At 42.2% G+C, this 21044-nt stretch overlaps 1 protein-coding gene across 1 annotated transcript; it reads left to right on the top strand.

Annotated features, from left to right (window-relative positions):
• Positions 1-1073: 1073 nt before the first annotated feature.
• Positions 1074-12236, top strand: LOC135542591 (SLIT and NTRK-like protein 6). Its single transcript, XM_064969685.1, has 2 exons — positions 1074-1563; positions 8194-12236. Exons 1-2 carry the CDS (start codon positions 1472-1474, stop codon positions 10703-10705), a joined length of 2604 nt encoding a protein of 867 aa, XP_064825757.1. The 5' UTR covers positions 1074-1471; the 3' UTR covers positions 10706-12236.
• The last annotated feature ends 8808 nt before the right edge of the window (positions 12237-21044 follow it).

Here is a 21044-nt window from a genome sequence, read left to right as displayed (position 1 = left end):
GCTCAGGCACTATTGACCAGAACATCCAACCATTGATCTTTCACTTAGGATGAAGTATGCACAGAGTTCAATCTGTTTGTATGTATAGGCCATTGTATCATAGACTGTGTACGGACAGTCGTTTTAAGGATGATTCCTTGGCTGTCTTAGCTTCACACCTTCACACATACCTTCCCATTGTATGAGGCCTCAGTGAGTGACAGGTAGAATTGTAATGGAAAGAATACACTAACTGGTAGTGTTGATGGAATGTAAATAACCAATAATGTGTATCTATGTGCTTTCAGGATGAGAACACATTGTCAATGCGGGTGTCCTAAACACATTTACATTGCATTATTCATGACAACTGTCAAACATGTCAACTGTCTTTAATATCTAGTGGGTGAAACCATATCCATTGTCTCCTGTTATTTTGAGCATGAATAAAATATGATGTGTTGAACACCTAGCATACTGCTAGCTTCCCTGATAGGAACTGTAAAAAGCCAGCCAGGGTGAGGCTTTATTTTACTGTAGAACAGAGAGTTCAAGAGACCAGGAAACATATGTAAACACCCTGCACAGTAAACATTCCTTGTAGTTCACTTGAAATATTAGGTTTCATGCTTACCACACATAGCCATAAAGCACACGTCTGCACACGCCTACACACACACACACACACACACACACACACACACACACACACACACACACACACACACACACACACACACACACACACACACACACACACACCATTTCAATACTTTAGAATCTGTGATTTCTGACAGTTGCATGACCCAAAGTGATATTCACTGTGATCATGGCTCCCAGGAAAGATTTCTGTTTCCCCAAAACAGTCATCTTCACACAAACAAAAACATAAACAAAGCAGATCAATAAGTTACATTACAGATGCAGGTGAATATCCAATGAATCTATATATACACATTATAAATAATTATATTATATCAACATTCGTAGGGTTACTGTGGGCAATCTGACCTTCAGAACCAGATACCTTCTCCTAAAAGCGTTCCACATCACCATGCAATGCCATAAAAGTCCGTGAGTCTCGGGGGGAGGAGCCCAGAACAACTACAATTCTTCGGAGCTTTCCACCGCTCAAAAGCATGCAAATTCTAAGGCTCAGTATTCCAAAAAGGCTCTACAGTTACACTCACCCTTTAGTGGCTAGTAATTTAGCACAGAAGAAGTTAACAGAGAGGACTGACCAGGGAGACTAATAAGGATCTACATGAATCAATTAATTAATCAAAGATAAAGTGGAAAGGCCAACACATTTCAAATTGCTTCGGACGGGTCGCGTCGGGTTGAACACTTTGCAATACCGGATTGTAAACGCCGACAGTCTAATACTAAAACAAGAGGTGACAAAAGTAAACGTTATTTACACCAGTATGCCTAGCCTATTCTCTAAAGAAGATGCTGTAAAATTTAAATAAACGGTTTGAGGGGACTTCTGATGCCTCGCATCCTTAAGTCTCCACATGGATCAACCTCTCTAACCCAAGCATCATTTGGATTAGCCACAGTCTTTCTCACTCTGCACAACGGGTAAGTAGCCTATCATATCATCCGAACGAGAAGTCTCAAAATTTATAAATTCCTTACTTTCTATAATTAGTAGTTGACAACCTTTCTTTAGACTGGTAGGACATATAGTCACTTTAACTTCCTGCGTCTATCATGTGTGGTATCCAGGTGTCCGTTCGATATGTCGAGGTTTGATCGGACTAGCTGAGACTGAGAGCACGCTTTCCTCCAAATAACCTACAGATATACATTTTTATTATATTTGTATTTAAACGTCCGGAAGTGTTCTGGCCAAAGCACTTGTGTTTTTAGAGATTGCAGTTGGAAAGACAACTTCAACAATTGTTATCCTCCATTTGCAAATTGGATTGTCTGATTCAATAATTATTTAGTTTGTGAGGGCAGTTGAATTAGTCGAAATAAAATTGCTAAAGTAACGTTACACCTGGGTCGACAAGACACATTCAGGTATTTTACGCGCACCTGGCGCACCGCCATGCATTAAATTCAGCTGCACGTACTACAAATCTCCAGCAACGCATTGATTTAGCCTACTACAATCAATCGTCCTTGGAACATGGAACATGATTCAGCATATGCTCACCTAAACTGTTCCCGAGCTTTTTCTATTGGTAATAATAGCACACACGAGTCTTACCAGCTTACTTGACTCAAAATGTATTTGTGCAGACGTTCTAATTTCAACATGTTTTGTGTGTAAATCAGTTAAGTTAGGCTACCTCATAACTGGGTGCATTTATAACATCGCTCTAACATGGAAGGTACCTCCATGCAACCAGAATGCAATTACTCAGCTGAGCACTGTAACTGCAGATTAAATATTGTTTGAGAATGTGTCAAATAAAATACACAGGCCTAGGTTTTAAATTGAATTACATTTTAGTCATATGTGTAGAAGAATATAATACCTTGGGAACAGAATAAAATGTGACTATGGATTCCATGTAAGTGCATGGTCTTTGAGCTAAAGTATGACCAAGTTGAGTTGGTCATCACATTTATGCACTCACTGTGCATTGAAATCTAACTTAAAGCATGAAGAAAGTGGTTACAATATATGGTTATTGTGCTAGATTGTATTCCTGCTCTGGGAGGATCATATAAATTCCCATTTGGACTTATCACCCGTGAACACCCACTAACTGTATTCCTGATTCGGCAAGTCATTGAGTATTAATTAAGAACAGGAAGAAAGAAAAACAAACACACACACACACACACATATGCAGACCTTATGAAATAGTTGCAATGGGACACAGTGAGTGACCTTTCGTCAGTCTTGAATGACCGAATGTAAATATCATCTGTGGACTGTGGGACTGAGGACCCACAGTCTCTCTAGATGTATGTGGGAGTAGTGGTTTCCCTGTAGGACAAACACATCACTTCCAATACACTGGAATAGGGAACTGTCCTTCCATTAATTGGCCTGGGAACATTGCACACCCACCGGGTGCATTTTCATGCACTGCACAATATAGTGTGCAGAAGCTCCTAATTTGCTCTCATGGCTTTTGAGTTGAGTTTCTCTCTGCCTTGCCTCCCTTAGAGTCCTTCAGCCATGAGCGTGGCATCCGGTGTGCAGCAATAACAACCCCTAGTCTTGCCTCCAATCTGCTGGCTAATCTACTTCTGTACAGAGACACTGTGGTCCTTAGCTTTCAACACTATGGCTCCATAATATAACTAAATAAGAAATTAGAGGTCATATTGCAAATGGTGAACATACTCTGAGTATGCCAAACATTAGGAACACCTTCCTAATACTTAGTTGTGCCCCCCTTTTGCCCTTAGAACCGCCTCATTTCATTGGGGGCATAGACTCTACCAGGTGTCGAAAGCGTTCCACAGGGATGCTGAGATGCTCCAATGCTTGGCACCTACTACCATACCTGTTCAAAGGCACTTAAATATCTTGTCATGCCCATTCACCCTCTGGATGGCACATATACACAATCCATGTCTCAATTGTCTCTAGTCTTAAAACTCCTTCTTTAACCTGTCTCCTCCCCGTCATCTACACTGAATAAAGTGGATTTAACAAGTGACCGGTCAGTCAGTCTTCATCTGGTCCGTCTATGTCATGGAAAGAGCAGGTGTCCTTAATGCTTTGTCCACTCAGTGTGTATGTCAATACACAAATGCCAATACCATACACCATGCAGAAATACATAATCATAAACTAACAGCACTTATCTATCAAGAGGGGTCATTTGAATCATGGTGTTGATTTGAGACTGGGAAGGTGGTGTATGTGACTTGAAAATGTCATGTTTATGTTGTACAAAGTGATTATACTGAAATCACAGCCTTTTGGGTTGGGTTTAAGTGTTCTAATCTTGGCTTGTGTAATGGATGGACACAGATTAAAAGGATACCAACGACTAGGCTGCGTTAGGATATTTCAACATCACGTCATTTTGGATGATGCTTCTGTAGAAAACAAAATTTGTTGTTACTTTTACTGTCCCTACTTTGTGTGGTGGGGAAAGATAGTCACTTGTCAAAGTTATCATGAGTCATTTTAAAGTTGACTAGTTTTACAAGATCTCCCAGGTTTGGGCATGTCTGTGGTTTTGGTCATGCAGCTCAGTGCTATTATGGAAGATATTCTTCCCTTTTACCTTAATGATTTGAGTAAAGACAACTCTTAAACAAATCATGGGCCCTATATAACCCAAATGACTGCTTCTGTCAGTGTGTGTGATATTCTCAAATGGCCTCATCCAAAGTCTCCTTTAAAACAGAATAATACATTTCTGGTCTAACTAGGGAGTAAGGGAGGGGTATTCCTTTGGTCCAGATTCTGCTGTGTACTGTTTTACATTACTGCAGAGCCGAGTGCCTTGATTGTGACAATGTTTCGCAAGTCTGCCGATGTCTATCTTGCTAAACATCTTTAAAGTCACTTGGTACATCTGACTGATAATCCTTGTGGAAAAACAATTGCACCAAATGAGTTAAAACAGACCTTTTGAAATGCATCCCTGCTAAAATAGTCTTTATCAGGGGAATTGGTGTCGTGCTGCTATTATTAGCATATCACGCATATGCTCGCTATCAACGAGGTGGGGCGCACCAGCCGAGCACACTGTATAGGTATGTGCTGCATTGTTTATTGTGGCAAGCCCTGTGCACGGTGGCGTTTATCGATCAGGCACCAATTACAGCTATCTCATCGGGGGATCAGCTGTGTGTGTGTGTGTGTGTGCCGCAAGATTGGCCACCTGAGTGGAGCTGGGGTTTGCAGCATCATGGACGCCTGCTATCGCTCAGCCGCTGTGTGTCCTCCGTTATCAATGCTGTGGTGGGGCATCAGTGTTTGGTTGTATAATGGATGACATTGCTTTGGAAGACCACCTGCTCTGGAAGAAATGCCAAAATGTGGAATATATTGGGTATATTTCTGTGAAAGTCAAAGCCTCTGTTCATAGTGATTTAAGAGAAATCTTGGCCATTCAATTATTATGTAAAATACAGAAGGCTTTCATAACCACCCATAATTATACACTGTACAAAACAGTACGAACACCTCTCTAATATTGAGTTGCACACTCTTTTGCCCTCAGAACAGCCTCAGTTCGTTGGGCATAGACTCTACAAGATGTTGAAAGTGTTCCACAGGGATCCTGGCCGTTGTTGACTCCAATGCTTCCCACAGTTGTGTCATGTTGGCTGGATATCCTTTGGGAGGTGTACTATTCTTGATACACACGGGGAGATGTTGAGCATGAAAAACCCAGCAGCGCTGCAGTTCTTGACACACTCAAATCGGTGCGCCTGGCACCTACTACCATATGCGGTTCAAAGGCACTCCACAATCCATGTCTCAATTTTCTCAAGTGTTAAACATCCTTCTTTAACCTGTCTCTTCTCCTTCATCTACACTAATTTAAAGTGGATTTAACAGATGACATCAATAAGGGATCATTGCTTTCACCTGGTCAGTCTGTCATGGAAAGAGCATGTTTTGGTCACTTAGGGAATACAATAGTAGTGTTGTTGATGGTGGTATTAGTAGAAGTAACAGTAGTGGTAGCAGTAGAAGTAACAGTAGTGGTAGCAGTAGAAGTAACAGTAGTGGTAGCAGTAGAAGTAACAGTAGCGCTAGTGGTAGCAGTAGTGGTAGAAGTAACAGTAGTGGTAGCAGTGGAAGTAACGGTAGTGGTAGCAGTGGAAGTAACGGTAGTGGTAGCAGTGGAAGTAACGGTAGTGGTAGCAGTGGAAGTAACGGTAGTGGTAGCAGTGGAAGTAACGGTAGTGGTAGCAGTGGAAGTAACGGTAGTGGTAGCAGTTGAAGTAACGGTAGTGGTAGCAGTTGAAGTAACGGTAGTGGTAGCAGTTGAAGTAACGGTAGTGGTAGCAGTTGAAGTAACGGTAGTGGTAGCAGTTGAAGTAACGGTAGTGGTAGCAGTTGAAGTAACGGTAGTGGTAGCAGTAGAAGTAACGGTAGTGGAAGTAGTGGTAGCAGTGGAAGTAGTGGTAGCAGTGGAAGTAGTGGAAGTAACGGTAGTGGTAGCAGTAGAAGTAACGGTAGTGGTAGCAGTAGAAGTAACGGTAGTGGTAGCAGTAGAAGTAACGGTAGTGGTAGCAGTAGAAGTAACAGTAGTGGTCGCAGTAGAAGTAACGGTAGTGGTAGAAGTAGCGGTTGTGGTAGCAGTTGAAGTAACAGTAGTGGTAGCAGTTGAAGTAGTGGTAGCAGTTGAAGTAGCGGTAGTGGTAGAAGTAACGGTGGTGGTAGCAGTAGAAGTAACGGTGGTGGTAGAAGTAACAGTAGTGGTAGCAGTAGAAGTAGCGGTAGTGGTAGCCATAGAAGTAGCGGTAGCGTTTGTATCCTGCGTCTACAATGCTTATAGGCAGAAAAGAGCAGCTATATGAGATAATGATTAACGCTTTAGCATGTATGTCATTCCCCTTTACCGAGGATGAGTCTTCAAGGCTATATCAGTGCCATGTAAACTGCTCTGCTCGGGCAGAGGAGAAGTATTAGGAGCATCAGTCACCGCAAATCAATTTAAATGAACAAACAATGGTCTCAAATGGCAATAGCTGTATTTTCCGAAAGCTATGATTTGCTATGACTTAATAACAGGGTTGATATACTACATTGTGAATATTCCACACCACTGTGACATTTACATTCGAGTCATTTAGCAGACACGCTTATCTACATCGACTTACAGGGGCAATTAGGGTTAAGTGCCTTGCTCAACGACACTTTGACAGATTGTTCACCTCGTCAGCTCAGGGATTCAAACCAACTACCTTCTGGTTACTGGCCCAACACCCTTAACCGCTAGGCTACCTGCTGCAGGAACCCCATTTTAGTGCGAGCACTCTGTCTAACAGATTGCACTTGAGAGCAATATGAAGTACATGGAACAAACAGTGTGAATGACCTATTTGTCTGGCGATGTATATTACAAGGGCTGCAGGGGACGAGTGATACACGTTTTATTTCTGAGGTTTTTCGCTCTTTTTCCTTCGTTCAGAGTGCACTATTTTCCCAGTATATTTTTTTATGACCTCCCACTAGCAGAGGAACTGCTTGGTGATGAGTTGGCCTTGCTTACATGCATGAGAAGGCATTATAAGGCTTCACTGGCCTCCAATGGATCTGTGTAGTTGCTTCACCACAAGCTATACACATTTGATTCTGAAAATAGATGTGGGGCTGTTTTTTTCCACTCTCCTGACCCTGTTGTCATCCATTGTATAATACACCCAGTCATTTTTCAAAAGTATATATTTAATTTTTTTATCTTAATTTTTTTTTACCCCCCCATCCACATAAAGCATTTAGTGATAAAGCATTCAGTCTTTGAGCGGTGACATTATTTTATTCCACCAATGCAGTGCAGCGCTGTCATCCAACAGTGTGAGGCCTGTCATACCTCACAATACACCCAACCTACAGTATCAAGCGAGTTCGGCATCTAGGGAGAATCAATGAAATCGCATCGCTTCGTGTGATGATCACACATTGCTGTGTGAAAGATTTCGAAAAGGAAAATCGCGTGGGTGAGAAAATACATGTTTGATCATTTGAGGAAAAAAAAAATTTGTTTATTGACGCTGGCTCTTCTTGGGTTAAAACCATGGATCAAATCTATTCTAGGCCATACCCAAGTGTATTATTTAAACATAGGAAGTTTTCTACATTACCTTGTATATGAGGTATTGTGGCCATGTAAACAAGATTCCAATGTTCACTAGGCCATGCATGTTTTAAAGAATATGAATTTCCCACATTCCTTCAAAGATAACTGTATGCTCCCTTCATGCATATGATACATCAATGCTTAATTCATTTAAAGTTGATTGTGTATCCAGTTTCAACTTCATTTTCTATACTGTGAGAATTGCATTGATTTTATGATCCAGGATTAAAAGTATATATGCACAGTTCGGAAAGAATGGGTCCATGTATTTCTATAATAGGAGACCATGCTTTATTGTCTGTCTAAAGGGACTGATAATCTAATCAAAGTAGTTATGATACTTATAGCAAAAATATGTAAACAAATTATTGACTTAATCCATGTTTTTGTTGTTTTCCAAGTCCATTACATTTTGGTAACATCTTTCTCTTCCCTCCCTCTCTCCGTCCTTCTTCTTTATGCTTTGCAGATACAACGGACAGAAAATGCTACCCCGCATCCTTTTCCTTTGCTCATTTTTCGCTGCTGCTTGTTTCCAAGACATCCACCCCTCCAAGGTATTTCTGAGTGAATCCTGTGACTCATTGTGTACTTGTGAAGAAAAAGATGGCATCCTGTATCTTAACTGTGAGGAGAGAAATATCAGCAAGATCTCCCAAATCAAAGTGCCGTCAGCTCTACCTTTCCACCTCAATCTGTACAAAAACGACTTGGTGGAGTTGAATGCAGAAGACTTGGAAGGTTTAAAGAATGCCGTTTCACTTCATCTCGGGGCTAATAGCATACAAGAGCTTGAACCTGGGGTCTTTAGTGCACTGGGCTCCTTGAAGAAGCTCCACATCAACAGTAATTTCCTGGTCACGTTGAAGGAAGACACTTTTCACGGCTTGGTAAATTTGGAGTTTCTCCAGGCGGACACAAACTTCATCCGCGTGGTCGAGCCGGGGGCATTCAGCAAACTCATCCGCCTCAAAGTTCTGATCCTCAACGACAACGCCATCGAGTTTCTTCCCAGCAATATTTTCCGGTTTGTTCCGCTCACCCACTTGGACCTGCGGGGGAACCAGTTACAGACCCTGCCTTACGTTGGCTTCCTGGAGCACATTGGGCGGATCATGGAGCTTCTTCTGGAGGACAACAACTGGATGTGCGATTGTGAGATCCTTCACCTGAAGATCTGGATGGAGAACATGCGGGCCCAGTCGGCCATTGGGGAGGTGGTCTGCAGCAGCCCCCACCACCTCAGGGGCACCATCCTGGCCAAAATCAAACGGGATGTTCTCTGCCCCTCTCACGCTGATATCAACTTAGAGGAGCCTTCCAAGTCACTGGACATGGTGGTCACTCCATCTTCCAAAGTGGCAGAGATTCCGAAGTTAGAGGATGTCGTAAAGATTCCGACACCTTCTTATGTTCCAGGGAGTCCTTGTGTGGAGCACTGTTCTTGTCACAATCACCCTGTGGCTGGGTTTTTAATGCATTGTCAGGATAGAGGGATTCAACGGATTTCAGATATTGGAATACTTGAGCAAAGCCCTACCAAGCTGGTGCTCACAGGAAACATGATTCAGAGACTGTTGAAATATGACTTTGTCACATATGACAGTTTAGAGTTATTGAATTTAGCCAACAATCGAATTGATTACATTGACAATGAAACTTTTCTCAGCTTAAGCAATTTGAAAAAACTTTATCTCAACGGCAACAGAATTGAAACCCTTTCCGCAACTATGTTCATTGGACTCCACAACCTTGAATACCTATATTTGGAATATAACATTATCAAAGAAATTGTTCCAGGAGCTTTTAATCCTTTGCCAAATCTCAAACTCTTGTCTTTGAATAACAATCTGCTGACTAGTCTCCCATTGCAGATATTTCGCAACGTGCCCCTCACCAAACTGAACCTGAGAAAAAATCTGCTCATGCACCTGCCTGTAAGCAACGTGCTGGACCAGCTTGACTCTTTAGAGCAGATTTATTTAGAGGACAACCCCTGGGACTGCAGCTGTGACTTAATCAGTCTCAAACAGTGGGTTGAGAAGCTGAGGAAGGACACAGTCGTAGGTTCCATTTTGTGTCACACACCGAGAAAAGTGGAGAAGGCTGAGCTGAGGGCCCTTAGAAACGAGTTGCTGTGCCGCGGCCTAGTGACCTACTCCTTGCCCACGGATGAGGATGAGACAACCACAGTGGCGACTGACGGCTCTAGGAGAGGTTTCTTCAGCTCAATCACGGACTCAGTTCCGCTCTCCGTTCTGATCCTTAGCTTGCTCATCATCTTCCTCATGGTCATCTTCTGTTCAGCAGGGATTGTGGCATTCCTCGTGCACAGACGGCGAAGGAGGGTGAAGAAGAAACAGGCGGAGGAGCAGCCGCGGGAGAGCAGCAGCCCCATCCACCTGCAATACAGTATGTACGGCCAGAAAACCACCCACCACACACTGGCGCAGAGGACCGGAAGCACCGTGTACGACGAGCGCTCACACAGCCCCATCGTCCAGATCTGCCGCAACCCCACCTACTGCACTCAGCATAAAGAATATGAGTCCGACCTCAATGAACTGGACGAACCAAAGCACATCTGTCGTAGCATCATGGAGACAGAGAATACTTCCCCTCTTACAGGCTCTAATTTGAAGTTCAGAGCTGTGACGTCAGACTGCCCAACTGAGTTCGTAACACTCGGCGACGCGAGCTCCCTCTATAAAAACATACTAGAGAGGGAGAGGGTTAGGGAGTTGCAGCAGCTCGGAATTACTGAATACCTCAGGAAAAACATGTCCCAGCTACAACCAACGGTAGAGATGCAGGTTCCAGGACGCCACGAGGAACTGAAATTAATGGAGACTATTATGTTGTCGAGACCGAGGAAGGTCATGGTGGAACAAATGAAAAACGAGTACTTTGAACTCAAAGCTAACCTACACACTGAGCCAGATTATTTGGAGGTTCTGGAGCATCAAACTGCATTTAACTGATATAAACAGACAATTAATGGTTTTATATTCAACTCCACAAGTGCCTTGTCCAAAACTGCCATCTTATATTTTCAGTCAAAGACCTACATATCCCACAGCGGTCTTGGACATACAAGTCATTTGTAGCACTGAATGTAATGTAATGTATATTTGGCAATTTCTTTGTTGTTTTGTTTTCCTATACAGTGCCTTGCAAAAGTATTCATCCCCCTTGGCGTTTTTACTATTTTGTTGCATTACAACCTGTAAATTAAAATGTATTTTAATTTGGATTTCATGTAATGGACATGCACAAAATAGTCCAAATTGGTGAAGTGAAATAAAAAAAAAAATAACTTGTTTCATAAAATTCAAAAAAAGAGAAAACGGAAAAGTGGTGCGTGCATATATATTCACTCCCTTTGCTATGAAGCCCCTAAATAATATCTGGTGCAACCAATTACCTTCAGAAGTCACATAATTAGTTAGATTGCACACAGGTGGACTTTATTTAAGTGTCACATGATCTCAGTGTATATACACCTGTTCTGAAAGGACCATGAAGACCAAGGAGCTTTCCAAACAGGTCAGGGACAAAGTTGTGGAGAAGTACAGATCAGGGTTGGGTTATTAAAAAATATCAAACTTTAAACATCCCACGGAGCAACATTTAATTTAAATCAATTATTCAAAAATGGAAAAAATGAAACCACAACAAACCTGCCAAGAGAGGGCTGCCCACCAAAACTCACGGACCAAGCAAGGAGGGCATTTGATCAAAGAGGCAACAAAGTGACCAAAGATAACCCCGAAGGAGCTGCAAAGCTCCACAGCGGAGAGTGGAGTATCTGTCCATAGGATCACTTTAAGCTGTACACACCACAGAGCTGGGCTTTACAGAAGAGTGGCCAGAAAAAGGTCAGACATGTTTGGTGTTCGCCAAAAGGCATGTGCGAGACTCCCCAAACATATGGAAGAAGGTACTCTGGTCAGATGAGACTAACATTTTGCTTTTTGGCCAACAAGGAAAATGCTATGTCTGGTGCAAACCCAACACCTCTCATCACCCCGAGAACAGCATCCCCACAGTGAAGCATGGTGGTGGTGGCAGCATCATGCTGTGGGACTGGGAAACTGGTCAGAATTGAAGGAATGATGGATGGTGCCAAATACAGGGAAATTCTTGAGGGAAACCTGTTTCAGTCTTCCAGAGATTTGAGCCTGGGATGGAGGTTCACCTTCCAGCAGGACAATGACCCTAAGCATACTGCTAAAGCAACATTCGAGTGGTTTAAGGGGAAACATTTAAATGTCTTGGAATGGCCTAGTCAAAGCCCAGACTTCAATCCAATTGAGAATTTGTGGTATAACTTAAAGATTGCTGTACACCAGCGGAACCCATCCAACTTGAAGGAGCTGGAGCAGTTTTGCCTTGAAGAATGAGCAAAAATCCCAGTGGCTAGATGTGCCAAGCTTATAGAGACATACCCCAAGAGACTTGCAGCTGTAATTGCTACAAAAGGTGACTCTACAAAGTATTGACTTTGGGGGGGGGGGGGGGGGGTGAATAGTTATGCACGCTCAGTTTTTCTGTTGTTTCTTTGTCAAGAAAGAAATATTTTGTATCCTCAAAGTGGTAGTAAGCATTTTGTGTAAATCAAATGATACAACCCCCCCCCCCCAAAAAAAAAAAAAAAGGTTAAGGGGAGTGAATACTTTCGCAAGCCACTGTAGACAGACAGCACTTGAAGTTGCTGATATAACTGATATCTTTCCCAAATGTAATTATCGGGAAGGCAAATAAGTACGGCAGGGGTAAGGTTGTTACCAGTTCAGCTTCGATCTTTGGCAGGCCTCATTGTTTTCCATAAATTCTGTCAGGCTGTTTCAATCATATGCCATAATCAGCATGCTCAAAATGCCGTAGACTCAACAAAATGCCAACATGTATTCTGGGTCGCAATGATGGAGTGCACATTAGTGCTGTCGTTCATTAGATTTAGCCCTTGCATTATTTCAATACCACATTTTGTATTCCAACCAGTGGGAACGTGTTTATACAAATCCATTTTCCCCAAACTTAGCACTTAAGTCCCAGTACATATATAAATCATATCTTGCATCTGTACAGAAGAAATGCATTGCACTAATCAAATGCCATTTAAAAAGATGGTGCATGACAATCAACTTACTTTTCAACAGCAATTTCTGTTTATCATTGTTCCTTTCCTGCTACTGAAGGGGACAGAACTACTGATGTGTATAAGAACCTTTTGTATGAGTGTCATTTTTACAAATCACAACTGACCAGTTTCTCTCAGCATGATAAATGGATATGAGGATATGCGTTCACTTTATTATTTTGATCGAGTAAGGAACCCTGTTCAACTCTGAAAATGTTTTATGTAAACTTTATTTTATACCAATGTAGATAAAATTATTTATTCTGTAATTTTTGTATATATGTCACACATTCTATGTTATTTTGTGCCTTCAGTGTTGTGCAGGTGAACATGTATTAAATGTAAATAAAGAATTGCAATACTGCAAACTTTGAACAATCAAGATTCAATACTATAGATAAGCTCTTCAGTCCTCTAAACAGATTGCTTGCAGGTATATTGCAAAGCCTGTTGCAAGACTACATTCTGTCATGAGTTTAGCATAAAAGTGACCAAACATCTATTATAGCACATTGTGCTCAACAGGGGCGTGGGTGAAATCATGATGCTATCCTGCACAGAGGGCACTTAAGATAGTAATGACATTACATTGTTATTCACACTCATATGCATGTCCCCAATGCTGCTGCATGTTCTGTATTCCTCCCATGGACATATAGTACAGCACAGCATTATATACCATCTGTGTGCTTGTTTGTATAAATCAAGCTGATAGGTAGGTTCATCCTGGTCATTTTACTCTAAGTACAATTTCAAATGAAGTGCTATATATATATCCACACAGACGCACACACCGAAAATCTCTTTTGTGTCAAATCCATGCTCAAGCCTGGCTTCCCTCATCTCCCAATATGGCATGTCAAGTCTTTCCAGTTCTCTGCCTTGCAAACACAAGTCTTTCATTTCCCCCTTGCATTATTGGACCACCTTCTGAGATTGCTTATCCACAGTGCTTAATTACTGCACAACAATGGGGTATAGAAAATTCCCTCTGCACTGCTCCACACGACTTCCATTTCCATCCTAGCTGGTGATTTAGTAGGCTGTTCCGGTGCTTCCATTATACATCATAATTGACAGAACTAAAACTGCTCACACGCCCCCCCCGGTGAACTGGGGTTGGAATACGGACACACAGCGGTAAGGATTGGGATTTTCTCCTTTGAGAATTAAGGGAAATGTGCTCCGGCCGGTCGTTCTCTGTGACGTTTACCAAAGTGCAAGACAATGTTCCTTTTGGGGGAAAATGTTTTCAGTATTTTGTGCTCATGAAACCCTTGTGGGTGTTAATATTTCAGCAACGGAAGTCGAACTTCGAAGTCGAAACTGCTCAACATACAGAGTGCCGACCGGAGTAGAAAAAGTTCATTTTATGTCAACATTGGAGTAGAGATAAAATATGTATGCAGTGATTGTCTAACTGGCTCCACCTTCAGTCTATATGAAATGAATCCAGCCCAATGCCTATTATGGATGACTAAGCATGAGGGCAAGGGGCTATTTGTGGAAAATTCTAAACATGTGCAGGTATATTCTTTCCAGATGTTACATTTTGGTGCAAACTAGCATGTACAGTAGACATTCCCAGCCCTACCATTTTTCACACTACATTATACATGAAATACAAACCACGATATGTGTGGTGAAAAAAAATATCAAAACAAATGTTTTCTATGGGCGGAGACCACGGCACATGATGTTTATATAGTAGTTCAAACTTCAAACCTGTTATTTGAAGAGACCTTGGCCGACTTGAAACCTCTTGTTCAGCTACTGACGTGCCGACAATTCGGTCTTTGGAGGACGTAACAAAATATACATACTTTCGTCACTGCCACTGACAGCCGGAACTGCAACAAAAGCTGGCGTTAATATTGGAACACACACGAGACGTAGGCCTCTACTGCAAAATCAATCTTACATTACATTTCTCCTCATCTAGAAATCAACTATTGTACCCCGAGTCAAAGTAACTACATGAAAGTGTCAGTGCTGAATATCTTACCCATCTCCTTTATACTCAAAGGTACATTTTATTTCAGTAATAGACCTACTTGTACAGCTAACTAAAGTCAATCATATGAGCCATACATAGTGGGATGTGAAATTGCCAACCCATTTGCTAATAGCTACTTTTCAGACAATCTACAGTGGCTCTCTGGACAGTAGACTTTGTAAAGTAAGTGGCTAATATCTTGTCTTTACCATTTTCCTTTAAAGAATGCCCTCTTCCCTGCAGTTTTGAGCAGTACACTGGTGCCTATAGTTCCACCACGACCCAGCTGAGAGTTAGAGTATTTGTACCGTATCACTGCTTTCAGTGGTGTAGAGAAGCTAGACTCATGACCCCAAATGTAACTGTGAATTATGAATATTTCGTCTGTTGGTTTGGACAAGAGCACTCTACCAGAAATGGTCTAGTTGGATTATGTAAACCTTTGAAAGGAAGGCACCAGGGTCACTGCTGTTTATATACTCCTACTTAACAAAGTTATCAGAACATCAACGTTTCACATCCAGTCACAAAACAGACAACTGAATTTGAACCCTGGTAATATATGTGTATATACAGCAATTTTAGAGGTTCGTTTGCAAGTGATGTCACCTCATTATTTGTAGAACGCGCCGACCTTGCACCACAGTAAACATTCTTAAAAAGCTCTATTTCACCACTCTAAAGCGTCAGTCGAATACGATACACTTTTTATGCTTGAATTCATCCATCGAAGTGAATTCCACAGAGGTTTCATTAGAACACATTATTGATTTTCATCTTGCCCATGAATAGTTCAGGCTATCAACAGCCCCTTATACAGTAAGCTAATGAATCCATAGCCTTTAGTGAAGCCAAAGGCATACATGCATTCATCGTCTAATGTACGCCGCCACAGGGACCCTTCATCAATATATAATGATTACCTTCACACGGGTTCCTTAACCTAGAGGAGTAGCTAACGTTAGCTAGATATAGATTAGCTTACACGCAGAATAAATCCATAGAAATGTTGGAAATGTGAATAGAAAGCTATTTTCAGTACCCCCTCCCCACACACACACACCCTGCATATGACATTAAAATACTTGTAGAAGCCCTTGCAGCTACTGATATGGCTGAAACGATGCACACGTATCACATATTGTCTTGTTAGCATGAGGTTCATATACTACAGCCCTGCTCAAAGCTTCCATGACCCACATGAAACATCTCTCTCCACATTGTAAACTGTGAAAAAAACAAATACATTAACCGAGCATACTATTGTGAGGCCGTGAGGACTGACTCTAGTGTTCGGCCCTGCGCGTGCTACAATGTTCTGCATGTTCAACTTAATGTGCATTCGTGTACGACATGCCTGCCCATGAGGAGACAGAAGTCACATTGCTGAAGTCACACCCGTGCCCTATGCTTCGAAACGAGACATTCCTCATAAGATGATCGAACAGTGAAACTATGACATTGCCCACAGTGTTTCTAATAATATTACAAGAGTAATGATCCACTTAGATGAGGTCTGGATTTGGATTTTTTCAAGTGATCACTGATGCTCTTTCACGGCTGAGACTGGAGAGTGTAAAGCACCCTTTCTTGTACCCGACCGATGATGCAATTAAATGTTTAATGGTTTGCCAACATATTACTATCTGTGCTCGCTCCCAGCTATCTCATTCACAAGCCATAGTCACGCACAGCACAAAGAGGCGGCGTGCATGTCTCTCTCACTCTTCCCCTCTCTCTTTCTCTCTCTTCCTTTCTTCTCTCTCTCTCTCTCTCTCTCTCTTCCTTTCTCTCTTTCTCTCTCTTTCTCTCTCTTTCTCTCTCTTTCTCTCTCTCTCTTTCTCAAACCATTTTTTTGGGGTGTGGATGTTTTTATTTTATTTTTTTATTTCACCTTTATTTAACCAGGTAGGCTAGTTGAGAACAAGTTCTCATTTACAACTGCGACCTGGCCAAGATAAAGCATAGCAGTGTGAACAGACAACACAGAGTTACACATGGAGTAAACAATTAACAAGTCAATAACACAGTAGAAAAAAAGGGGAGTCTATATACAATGTGTGCAAAAGGCATGAGGAGGTAGGCGAATAATTACAATATTGCAGATTAACACTGGATTGATAAATGATCATGTACAGGTAGAGATATTGGTGTGCAAAAGAGCAGAAAAGTAAATAAATAAAAACTGTGGGGATGAGGTAGGTGAAAATGGGTGGGCTATTTACCAATAGATTATATACAGCTGCAGCGATCGGTTAGCTGCTCAGATAGCTGATGTTTGAAGTTGGTGAGTGAGATAAAGGTCTCCAACTTCAGCGATTTCTGCAATTCGTTCCAGTCACAGGCAGCAGAGTACTGGAACGAAAGGCGGCCGAATGAGGTGTTGGCTTTAGGGATGATCAGTTGAGGCTTTCTGTATGGGGAATGCTCATAGCTCTGCAGCAATGTTCTGGCAAACATGCCTTAGATCTTGTCTGTGTTCCATCACTTTTGAGGAATACGTTTTTTCAATATTTTCAATAGGCTATCACGTAGTATTGGCCTGCAGCAACCTGAAGCAGGATTGTACATGTATCTTCTCTTTTAAAACAGCTAACCCTGATAAATGTATGTAGTTCGCAGATGTAGATTATTGCTTTGCTTTTTCAGTAAACCTATGCAAAGCTAAAGGTTGAAGCCATTCGAGTAATATCTGATCCAATGTAACGTACTGTGTGGCCTTCGTTTGTCTTACCTTCAACAATAACATGTTGGGTCCTTTGTGTGTATTTTTGTCCTGACAAAAAGGAGGTGAAATTTTGGTGAGGCGTTCGTGACTCATCCCAGATGTTCCAGCTCATAATCACCATTGTCACTCGCATCCGTGTTGCCGGATGCTAAACTGTACATATTCCTTGAAACATTTTTCACTGATCTATTTCTACATCTTGGTATAGCTTAATACTTGTGTTGTTGTTGTTTTATTTTATTTTTGTAAGTATTTTATATTACAATAGTTATGTAATTATACACATTTTCCCTTAAAATGTAACTACATTATGATAATTCAAACATCCTATGTGATGTGTCTGAATCTGGAACAACTACTACTGTGTTTTCGCCATTCTGTTTTGTTGGCATGCTGATAGTAATTTTATAATGAGCAGCCCTTAGGACGGCAATGGTACTCTGATTGACATCATATGGATTCTGTGCATTTCACATATAATTTGCTAGATTAGCAAGCAACCACTATGGAACACTATAAAAACAGTGTTGTATGTCAGTTGTGCTGCCACATTCATACTGGCTGGAAAGCTAGAATCCTCATTATCTCACAGTACTATCTCAGTTATTCGTTTTAGTCCATCATATTTGTTACTCCCTGTATAAGTTCAGAGTGAATGTCTCTTTGAGTGTATGTAGCTTTAAGCATCAAGGGTCCCAGCAATACGCAGTACTTCTGACATCACAAGTCACAACAATGAAGTCAGCCCTCACTTGTTTAGAGACCCCCAGATTTCACTAACAGTTTAATTTACTCTCTCTTGACAGAGACGGATGTATAAGTAAGCAACAACGCTAGCCTTCCTGTGCCGCTGTCGCTTGCAAACGTGTTCTACCTACAGCTGTAATTGATGTTGTTTCTCCAGGAGTTTGGGGCGGATGTAAACACTTAATGGGAAGCGTGGCCGTGTTACCATCCCCACCCGACTGGCGTGTTGTTGTATCCAGGGTGCAACGAGCGGTCGGCTTTAGTTTACACCATCGCGAGTTTCAGGTTGTTTAGAGATGAATCGTTGGGCCTCATTGCTACATGGCCCAGTCCATATCCTGCACACACAGGCACCATCGGGGCCCCCTTCTATGACATTCCGCCATGATAGAAACCAAAACATGTGTTCTCTATTCCGCCAAAGCTCTCAGCGGAGTATAATTTGTTCATGATGAGGCAGTTTGAGGAGTAAGCTGGAAGTTAAAGGGGGCTGTTGTCGAGAGTGGTGTACGGGTGTTATTTGGAGGGACTACTGATTTGAAGTGTTAGGTAAATCCCTGCTTGCGACACACATGCCTTTTTTTCTGACCCAACCTGATTTGGGTGTGTGCCGGGGTGAAGAGGACACGGTTAACACCGTTGACACTGTGCAGACATCTATCTCCGGCTGTGTTCCACCCCACCCCTCCCTACCAACCCACTCATCTCCTCTGTAACCCCTCTTCTCTGCTGGAGACTAGCCTGTCTTGTCTGTGATGGCTGCAGTGAGCACCAGAGTTACACTCCTCTACCCTCCTCCACCAAGCCCCATGCCCCACGCCCCATCTCTGCTGTGTTCCTCCCCTCCCCACCAACCCACTCATCTCCTCTGTAACCCCTCTTCTCTACGGGAGACTAGCCTGTCAGGGCTGTGATGGCTGCAGTGAGCACCAGAGTTACACTCCTCCTCTACCCTCCTCCACCAAGCCCCATGCCCCACGCCCCATCTCTGCTGTGTTCCTCCCCTCCCCACCAACCCACTCATCTCCTCTGTAACCCCTCTTCTCTACGGGAGACAGGCCTGTCAGGGCTGTGATGGCTGCAGTGAGCACCAGAGTTACACTCCTCCTCTACCCTCCCCCATGCCCCATCTCTGCTGTGTTCCTCCCCTCCCCACCAACCCACTCATCTCCTTTGTAACCCCTCTCCTCTACGGGAGACAGGCCTGTCAGGGCTGTGATGGCTGCAGTGAGCACCAGAGTTAGACCCCCCCCCCCTGTTTGAGGAAGCTCCACGTGGACTGTCTGCTCTGTCACCCCCCCCCCCCCGAAGCTATTTTTAGCCGCCTCACTGCACTTTCAAAATGAGCTATAACCTCCCCAACTTATATTGCATGTGATTATGCAGTCGCGATGCCTCCTTGAGAAGTTTGATTGGTAAAAGATTAGCTCTCCTTGAGATACAATGTTGGAAGGTCGTCGACTCTGAATTCCTTTGTAACGTTGGAACTTGTTTGGCATCTCTTTGTGTACTGTACCTCACTTAGTCGAAATAACTTAGGCATGTGAACAATTTGTAAAACCTTACTCTAAGCTGTCCAGGCATCTCAGCGTTCCTGTCACCTTGAGAACGTTGCACGGAGGCCTTTTCATCCTTCAGTCATAACATTGTTTTCCTTACTGTAGCCTTGTTGTCAGCTATTAGACGATGGTGAGGTAAGGAAGATATTTGACATGTGTTTGGAGTGTGTTAGCATCTGAGAACACAAATGTAAGTTCGACCTTTTGTTTTAATATTAAATATATTTTATTATTTTTGTCTCTAGCTTGGAGGCACATGTATTTTGGGATGTGTTCTGCTCTCACAGAATGAACTCTAAGGAAGAATATTGGTGTAAAAGCTTTGGACGGCTAGGACTATACAAACTGAACCGCTAACTGAGGCACTGCAGATAAATGGAGAATGTTTAGTCGAGGCTCAATGGCACAAATCTATTCAGGTAGAAACTGAATATGAAGCATGGACTCAATTCTCTGTCATATGAAATAGAGAATTGTGTCCTTTCAGTTTCCCAATTATATCAAAAACATTATGTAAGATTTCTCCTGTTAAATATGACCACATTTGGGATTTGTCTTCTTCACATGTGCTTACATCTCAGTACCCAGTGCCCAAGCCCACTCATTTCTGTGGAACACGCCACATCACAAATGTTCAGACAAGGCATGGCTGTGTTATCCTGTCAGCTGTAAGGCTGCATTAATGTTTCGCAGGTGTGCCTCATGTTCAACTAATGACAGCTGCCCTTTCATAGAGGAACAAAGGCTAAATCCCTTGGGGAGATCTCATCCACAAATCACATGCCCAAAGGTAGAACAACATAAGAGATGTACTCCCTTTACCTCAAGACACCAAGAAAGACTATTACATATGAAGGTATGGTGTATTTTTTGATAGAAGAAGAATATAGTTTTTTTTAAGTAACAGCCAAGAGGCAAGGCAAGCAGATGTGTATATTCATCCTGTGTTGTTCTGTGTTGTTCGGTTCAGTGGTGACTGAAAGATAGCAAATCAATTGTGGGAAATGTAATCCCATGAAGGCACTCTGATGTACATAGAAATGTATGCATTTTTCTAAATAAGCATGACTAAATGCTTCCTCGAGATCATTTGTTTGGCAATTTACAGTTATAAATGAGATTTGAATGATGCAACGAATGGTTTCTT

Source organism: Oncorhynchus masou, chromosome 6, assembly GCF_036934945.1.
Source record: "Oncorhynchus masou masou isolate Uvic2021 chromosome 6, UVic_Omas_1.1, whole genome shotgun sequence".
Taxonomy (NCBI): Eukaryota; Metazoa; Chordata; class Actinopteri; order Salmoniformes; family Salmonidae; genus Oncorhynchus; species Oncorhynchus masou.
The sequence above is the reverse complement of the archived record's forward strand: the minus strand, read 5'-3'. Positions and strand labels throughout refer to the sequence as shown.

What these genes read in the sequence shown, in the direction of transcription:
- LOC135542591 (XM_064969685.1), top strand. Translation starts at nt 1,472, where the DNA reads ATGCCTCGCATCCTTAAGTCTCCACATGGATCAACCTCTCTAACCCAA. An exon ending in TTTCTCACTCTGCACAACGG is followed by an intron (nt 1,564 to 8,193) that starts GTAAGTAGCCTA and finishes TATGCTTTGCAG; the next exon opens with ATACAACGGACAGAAAATGC.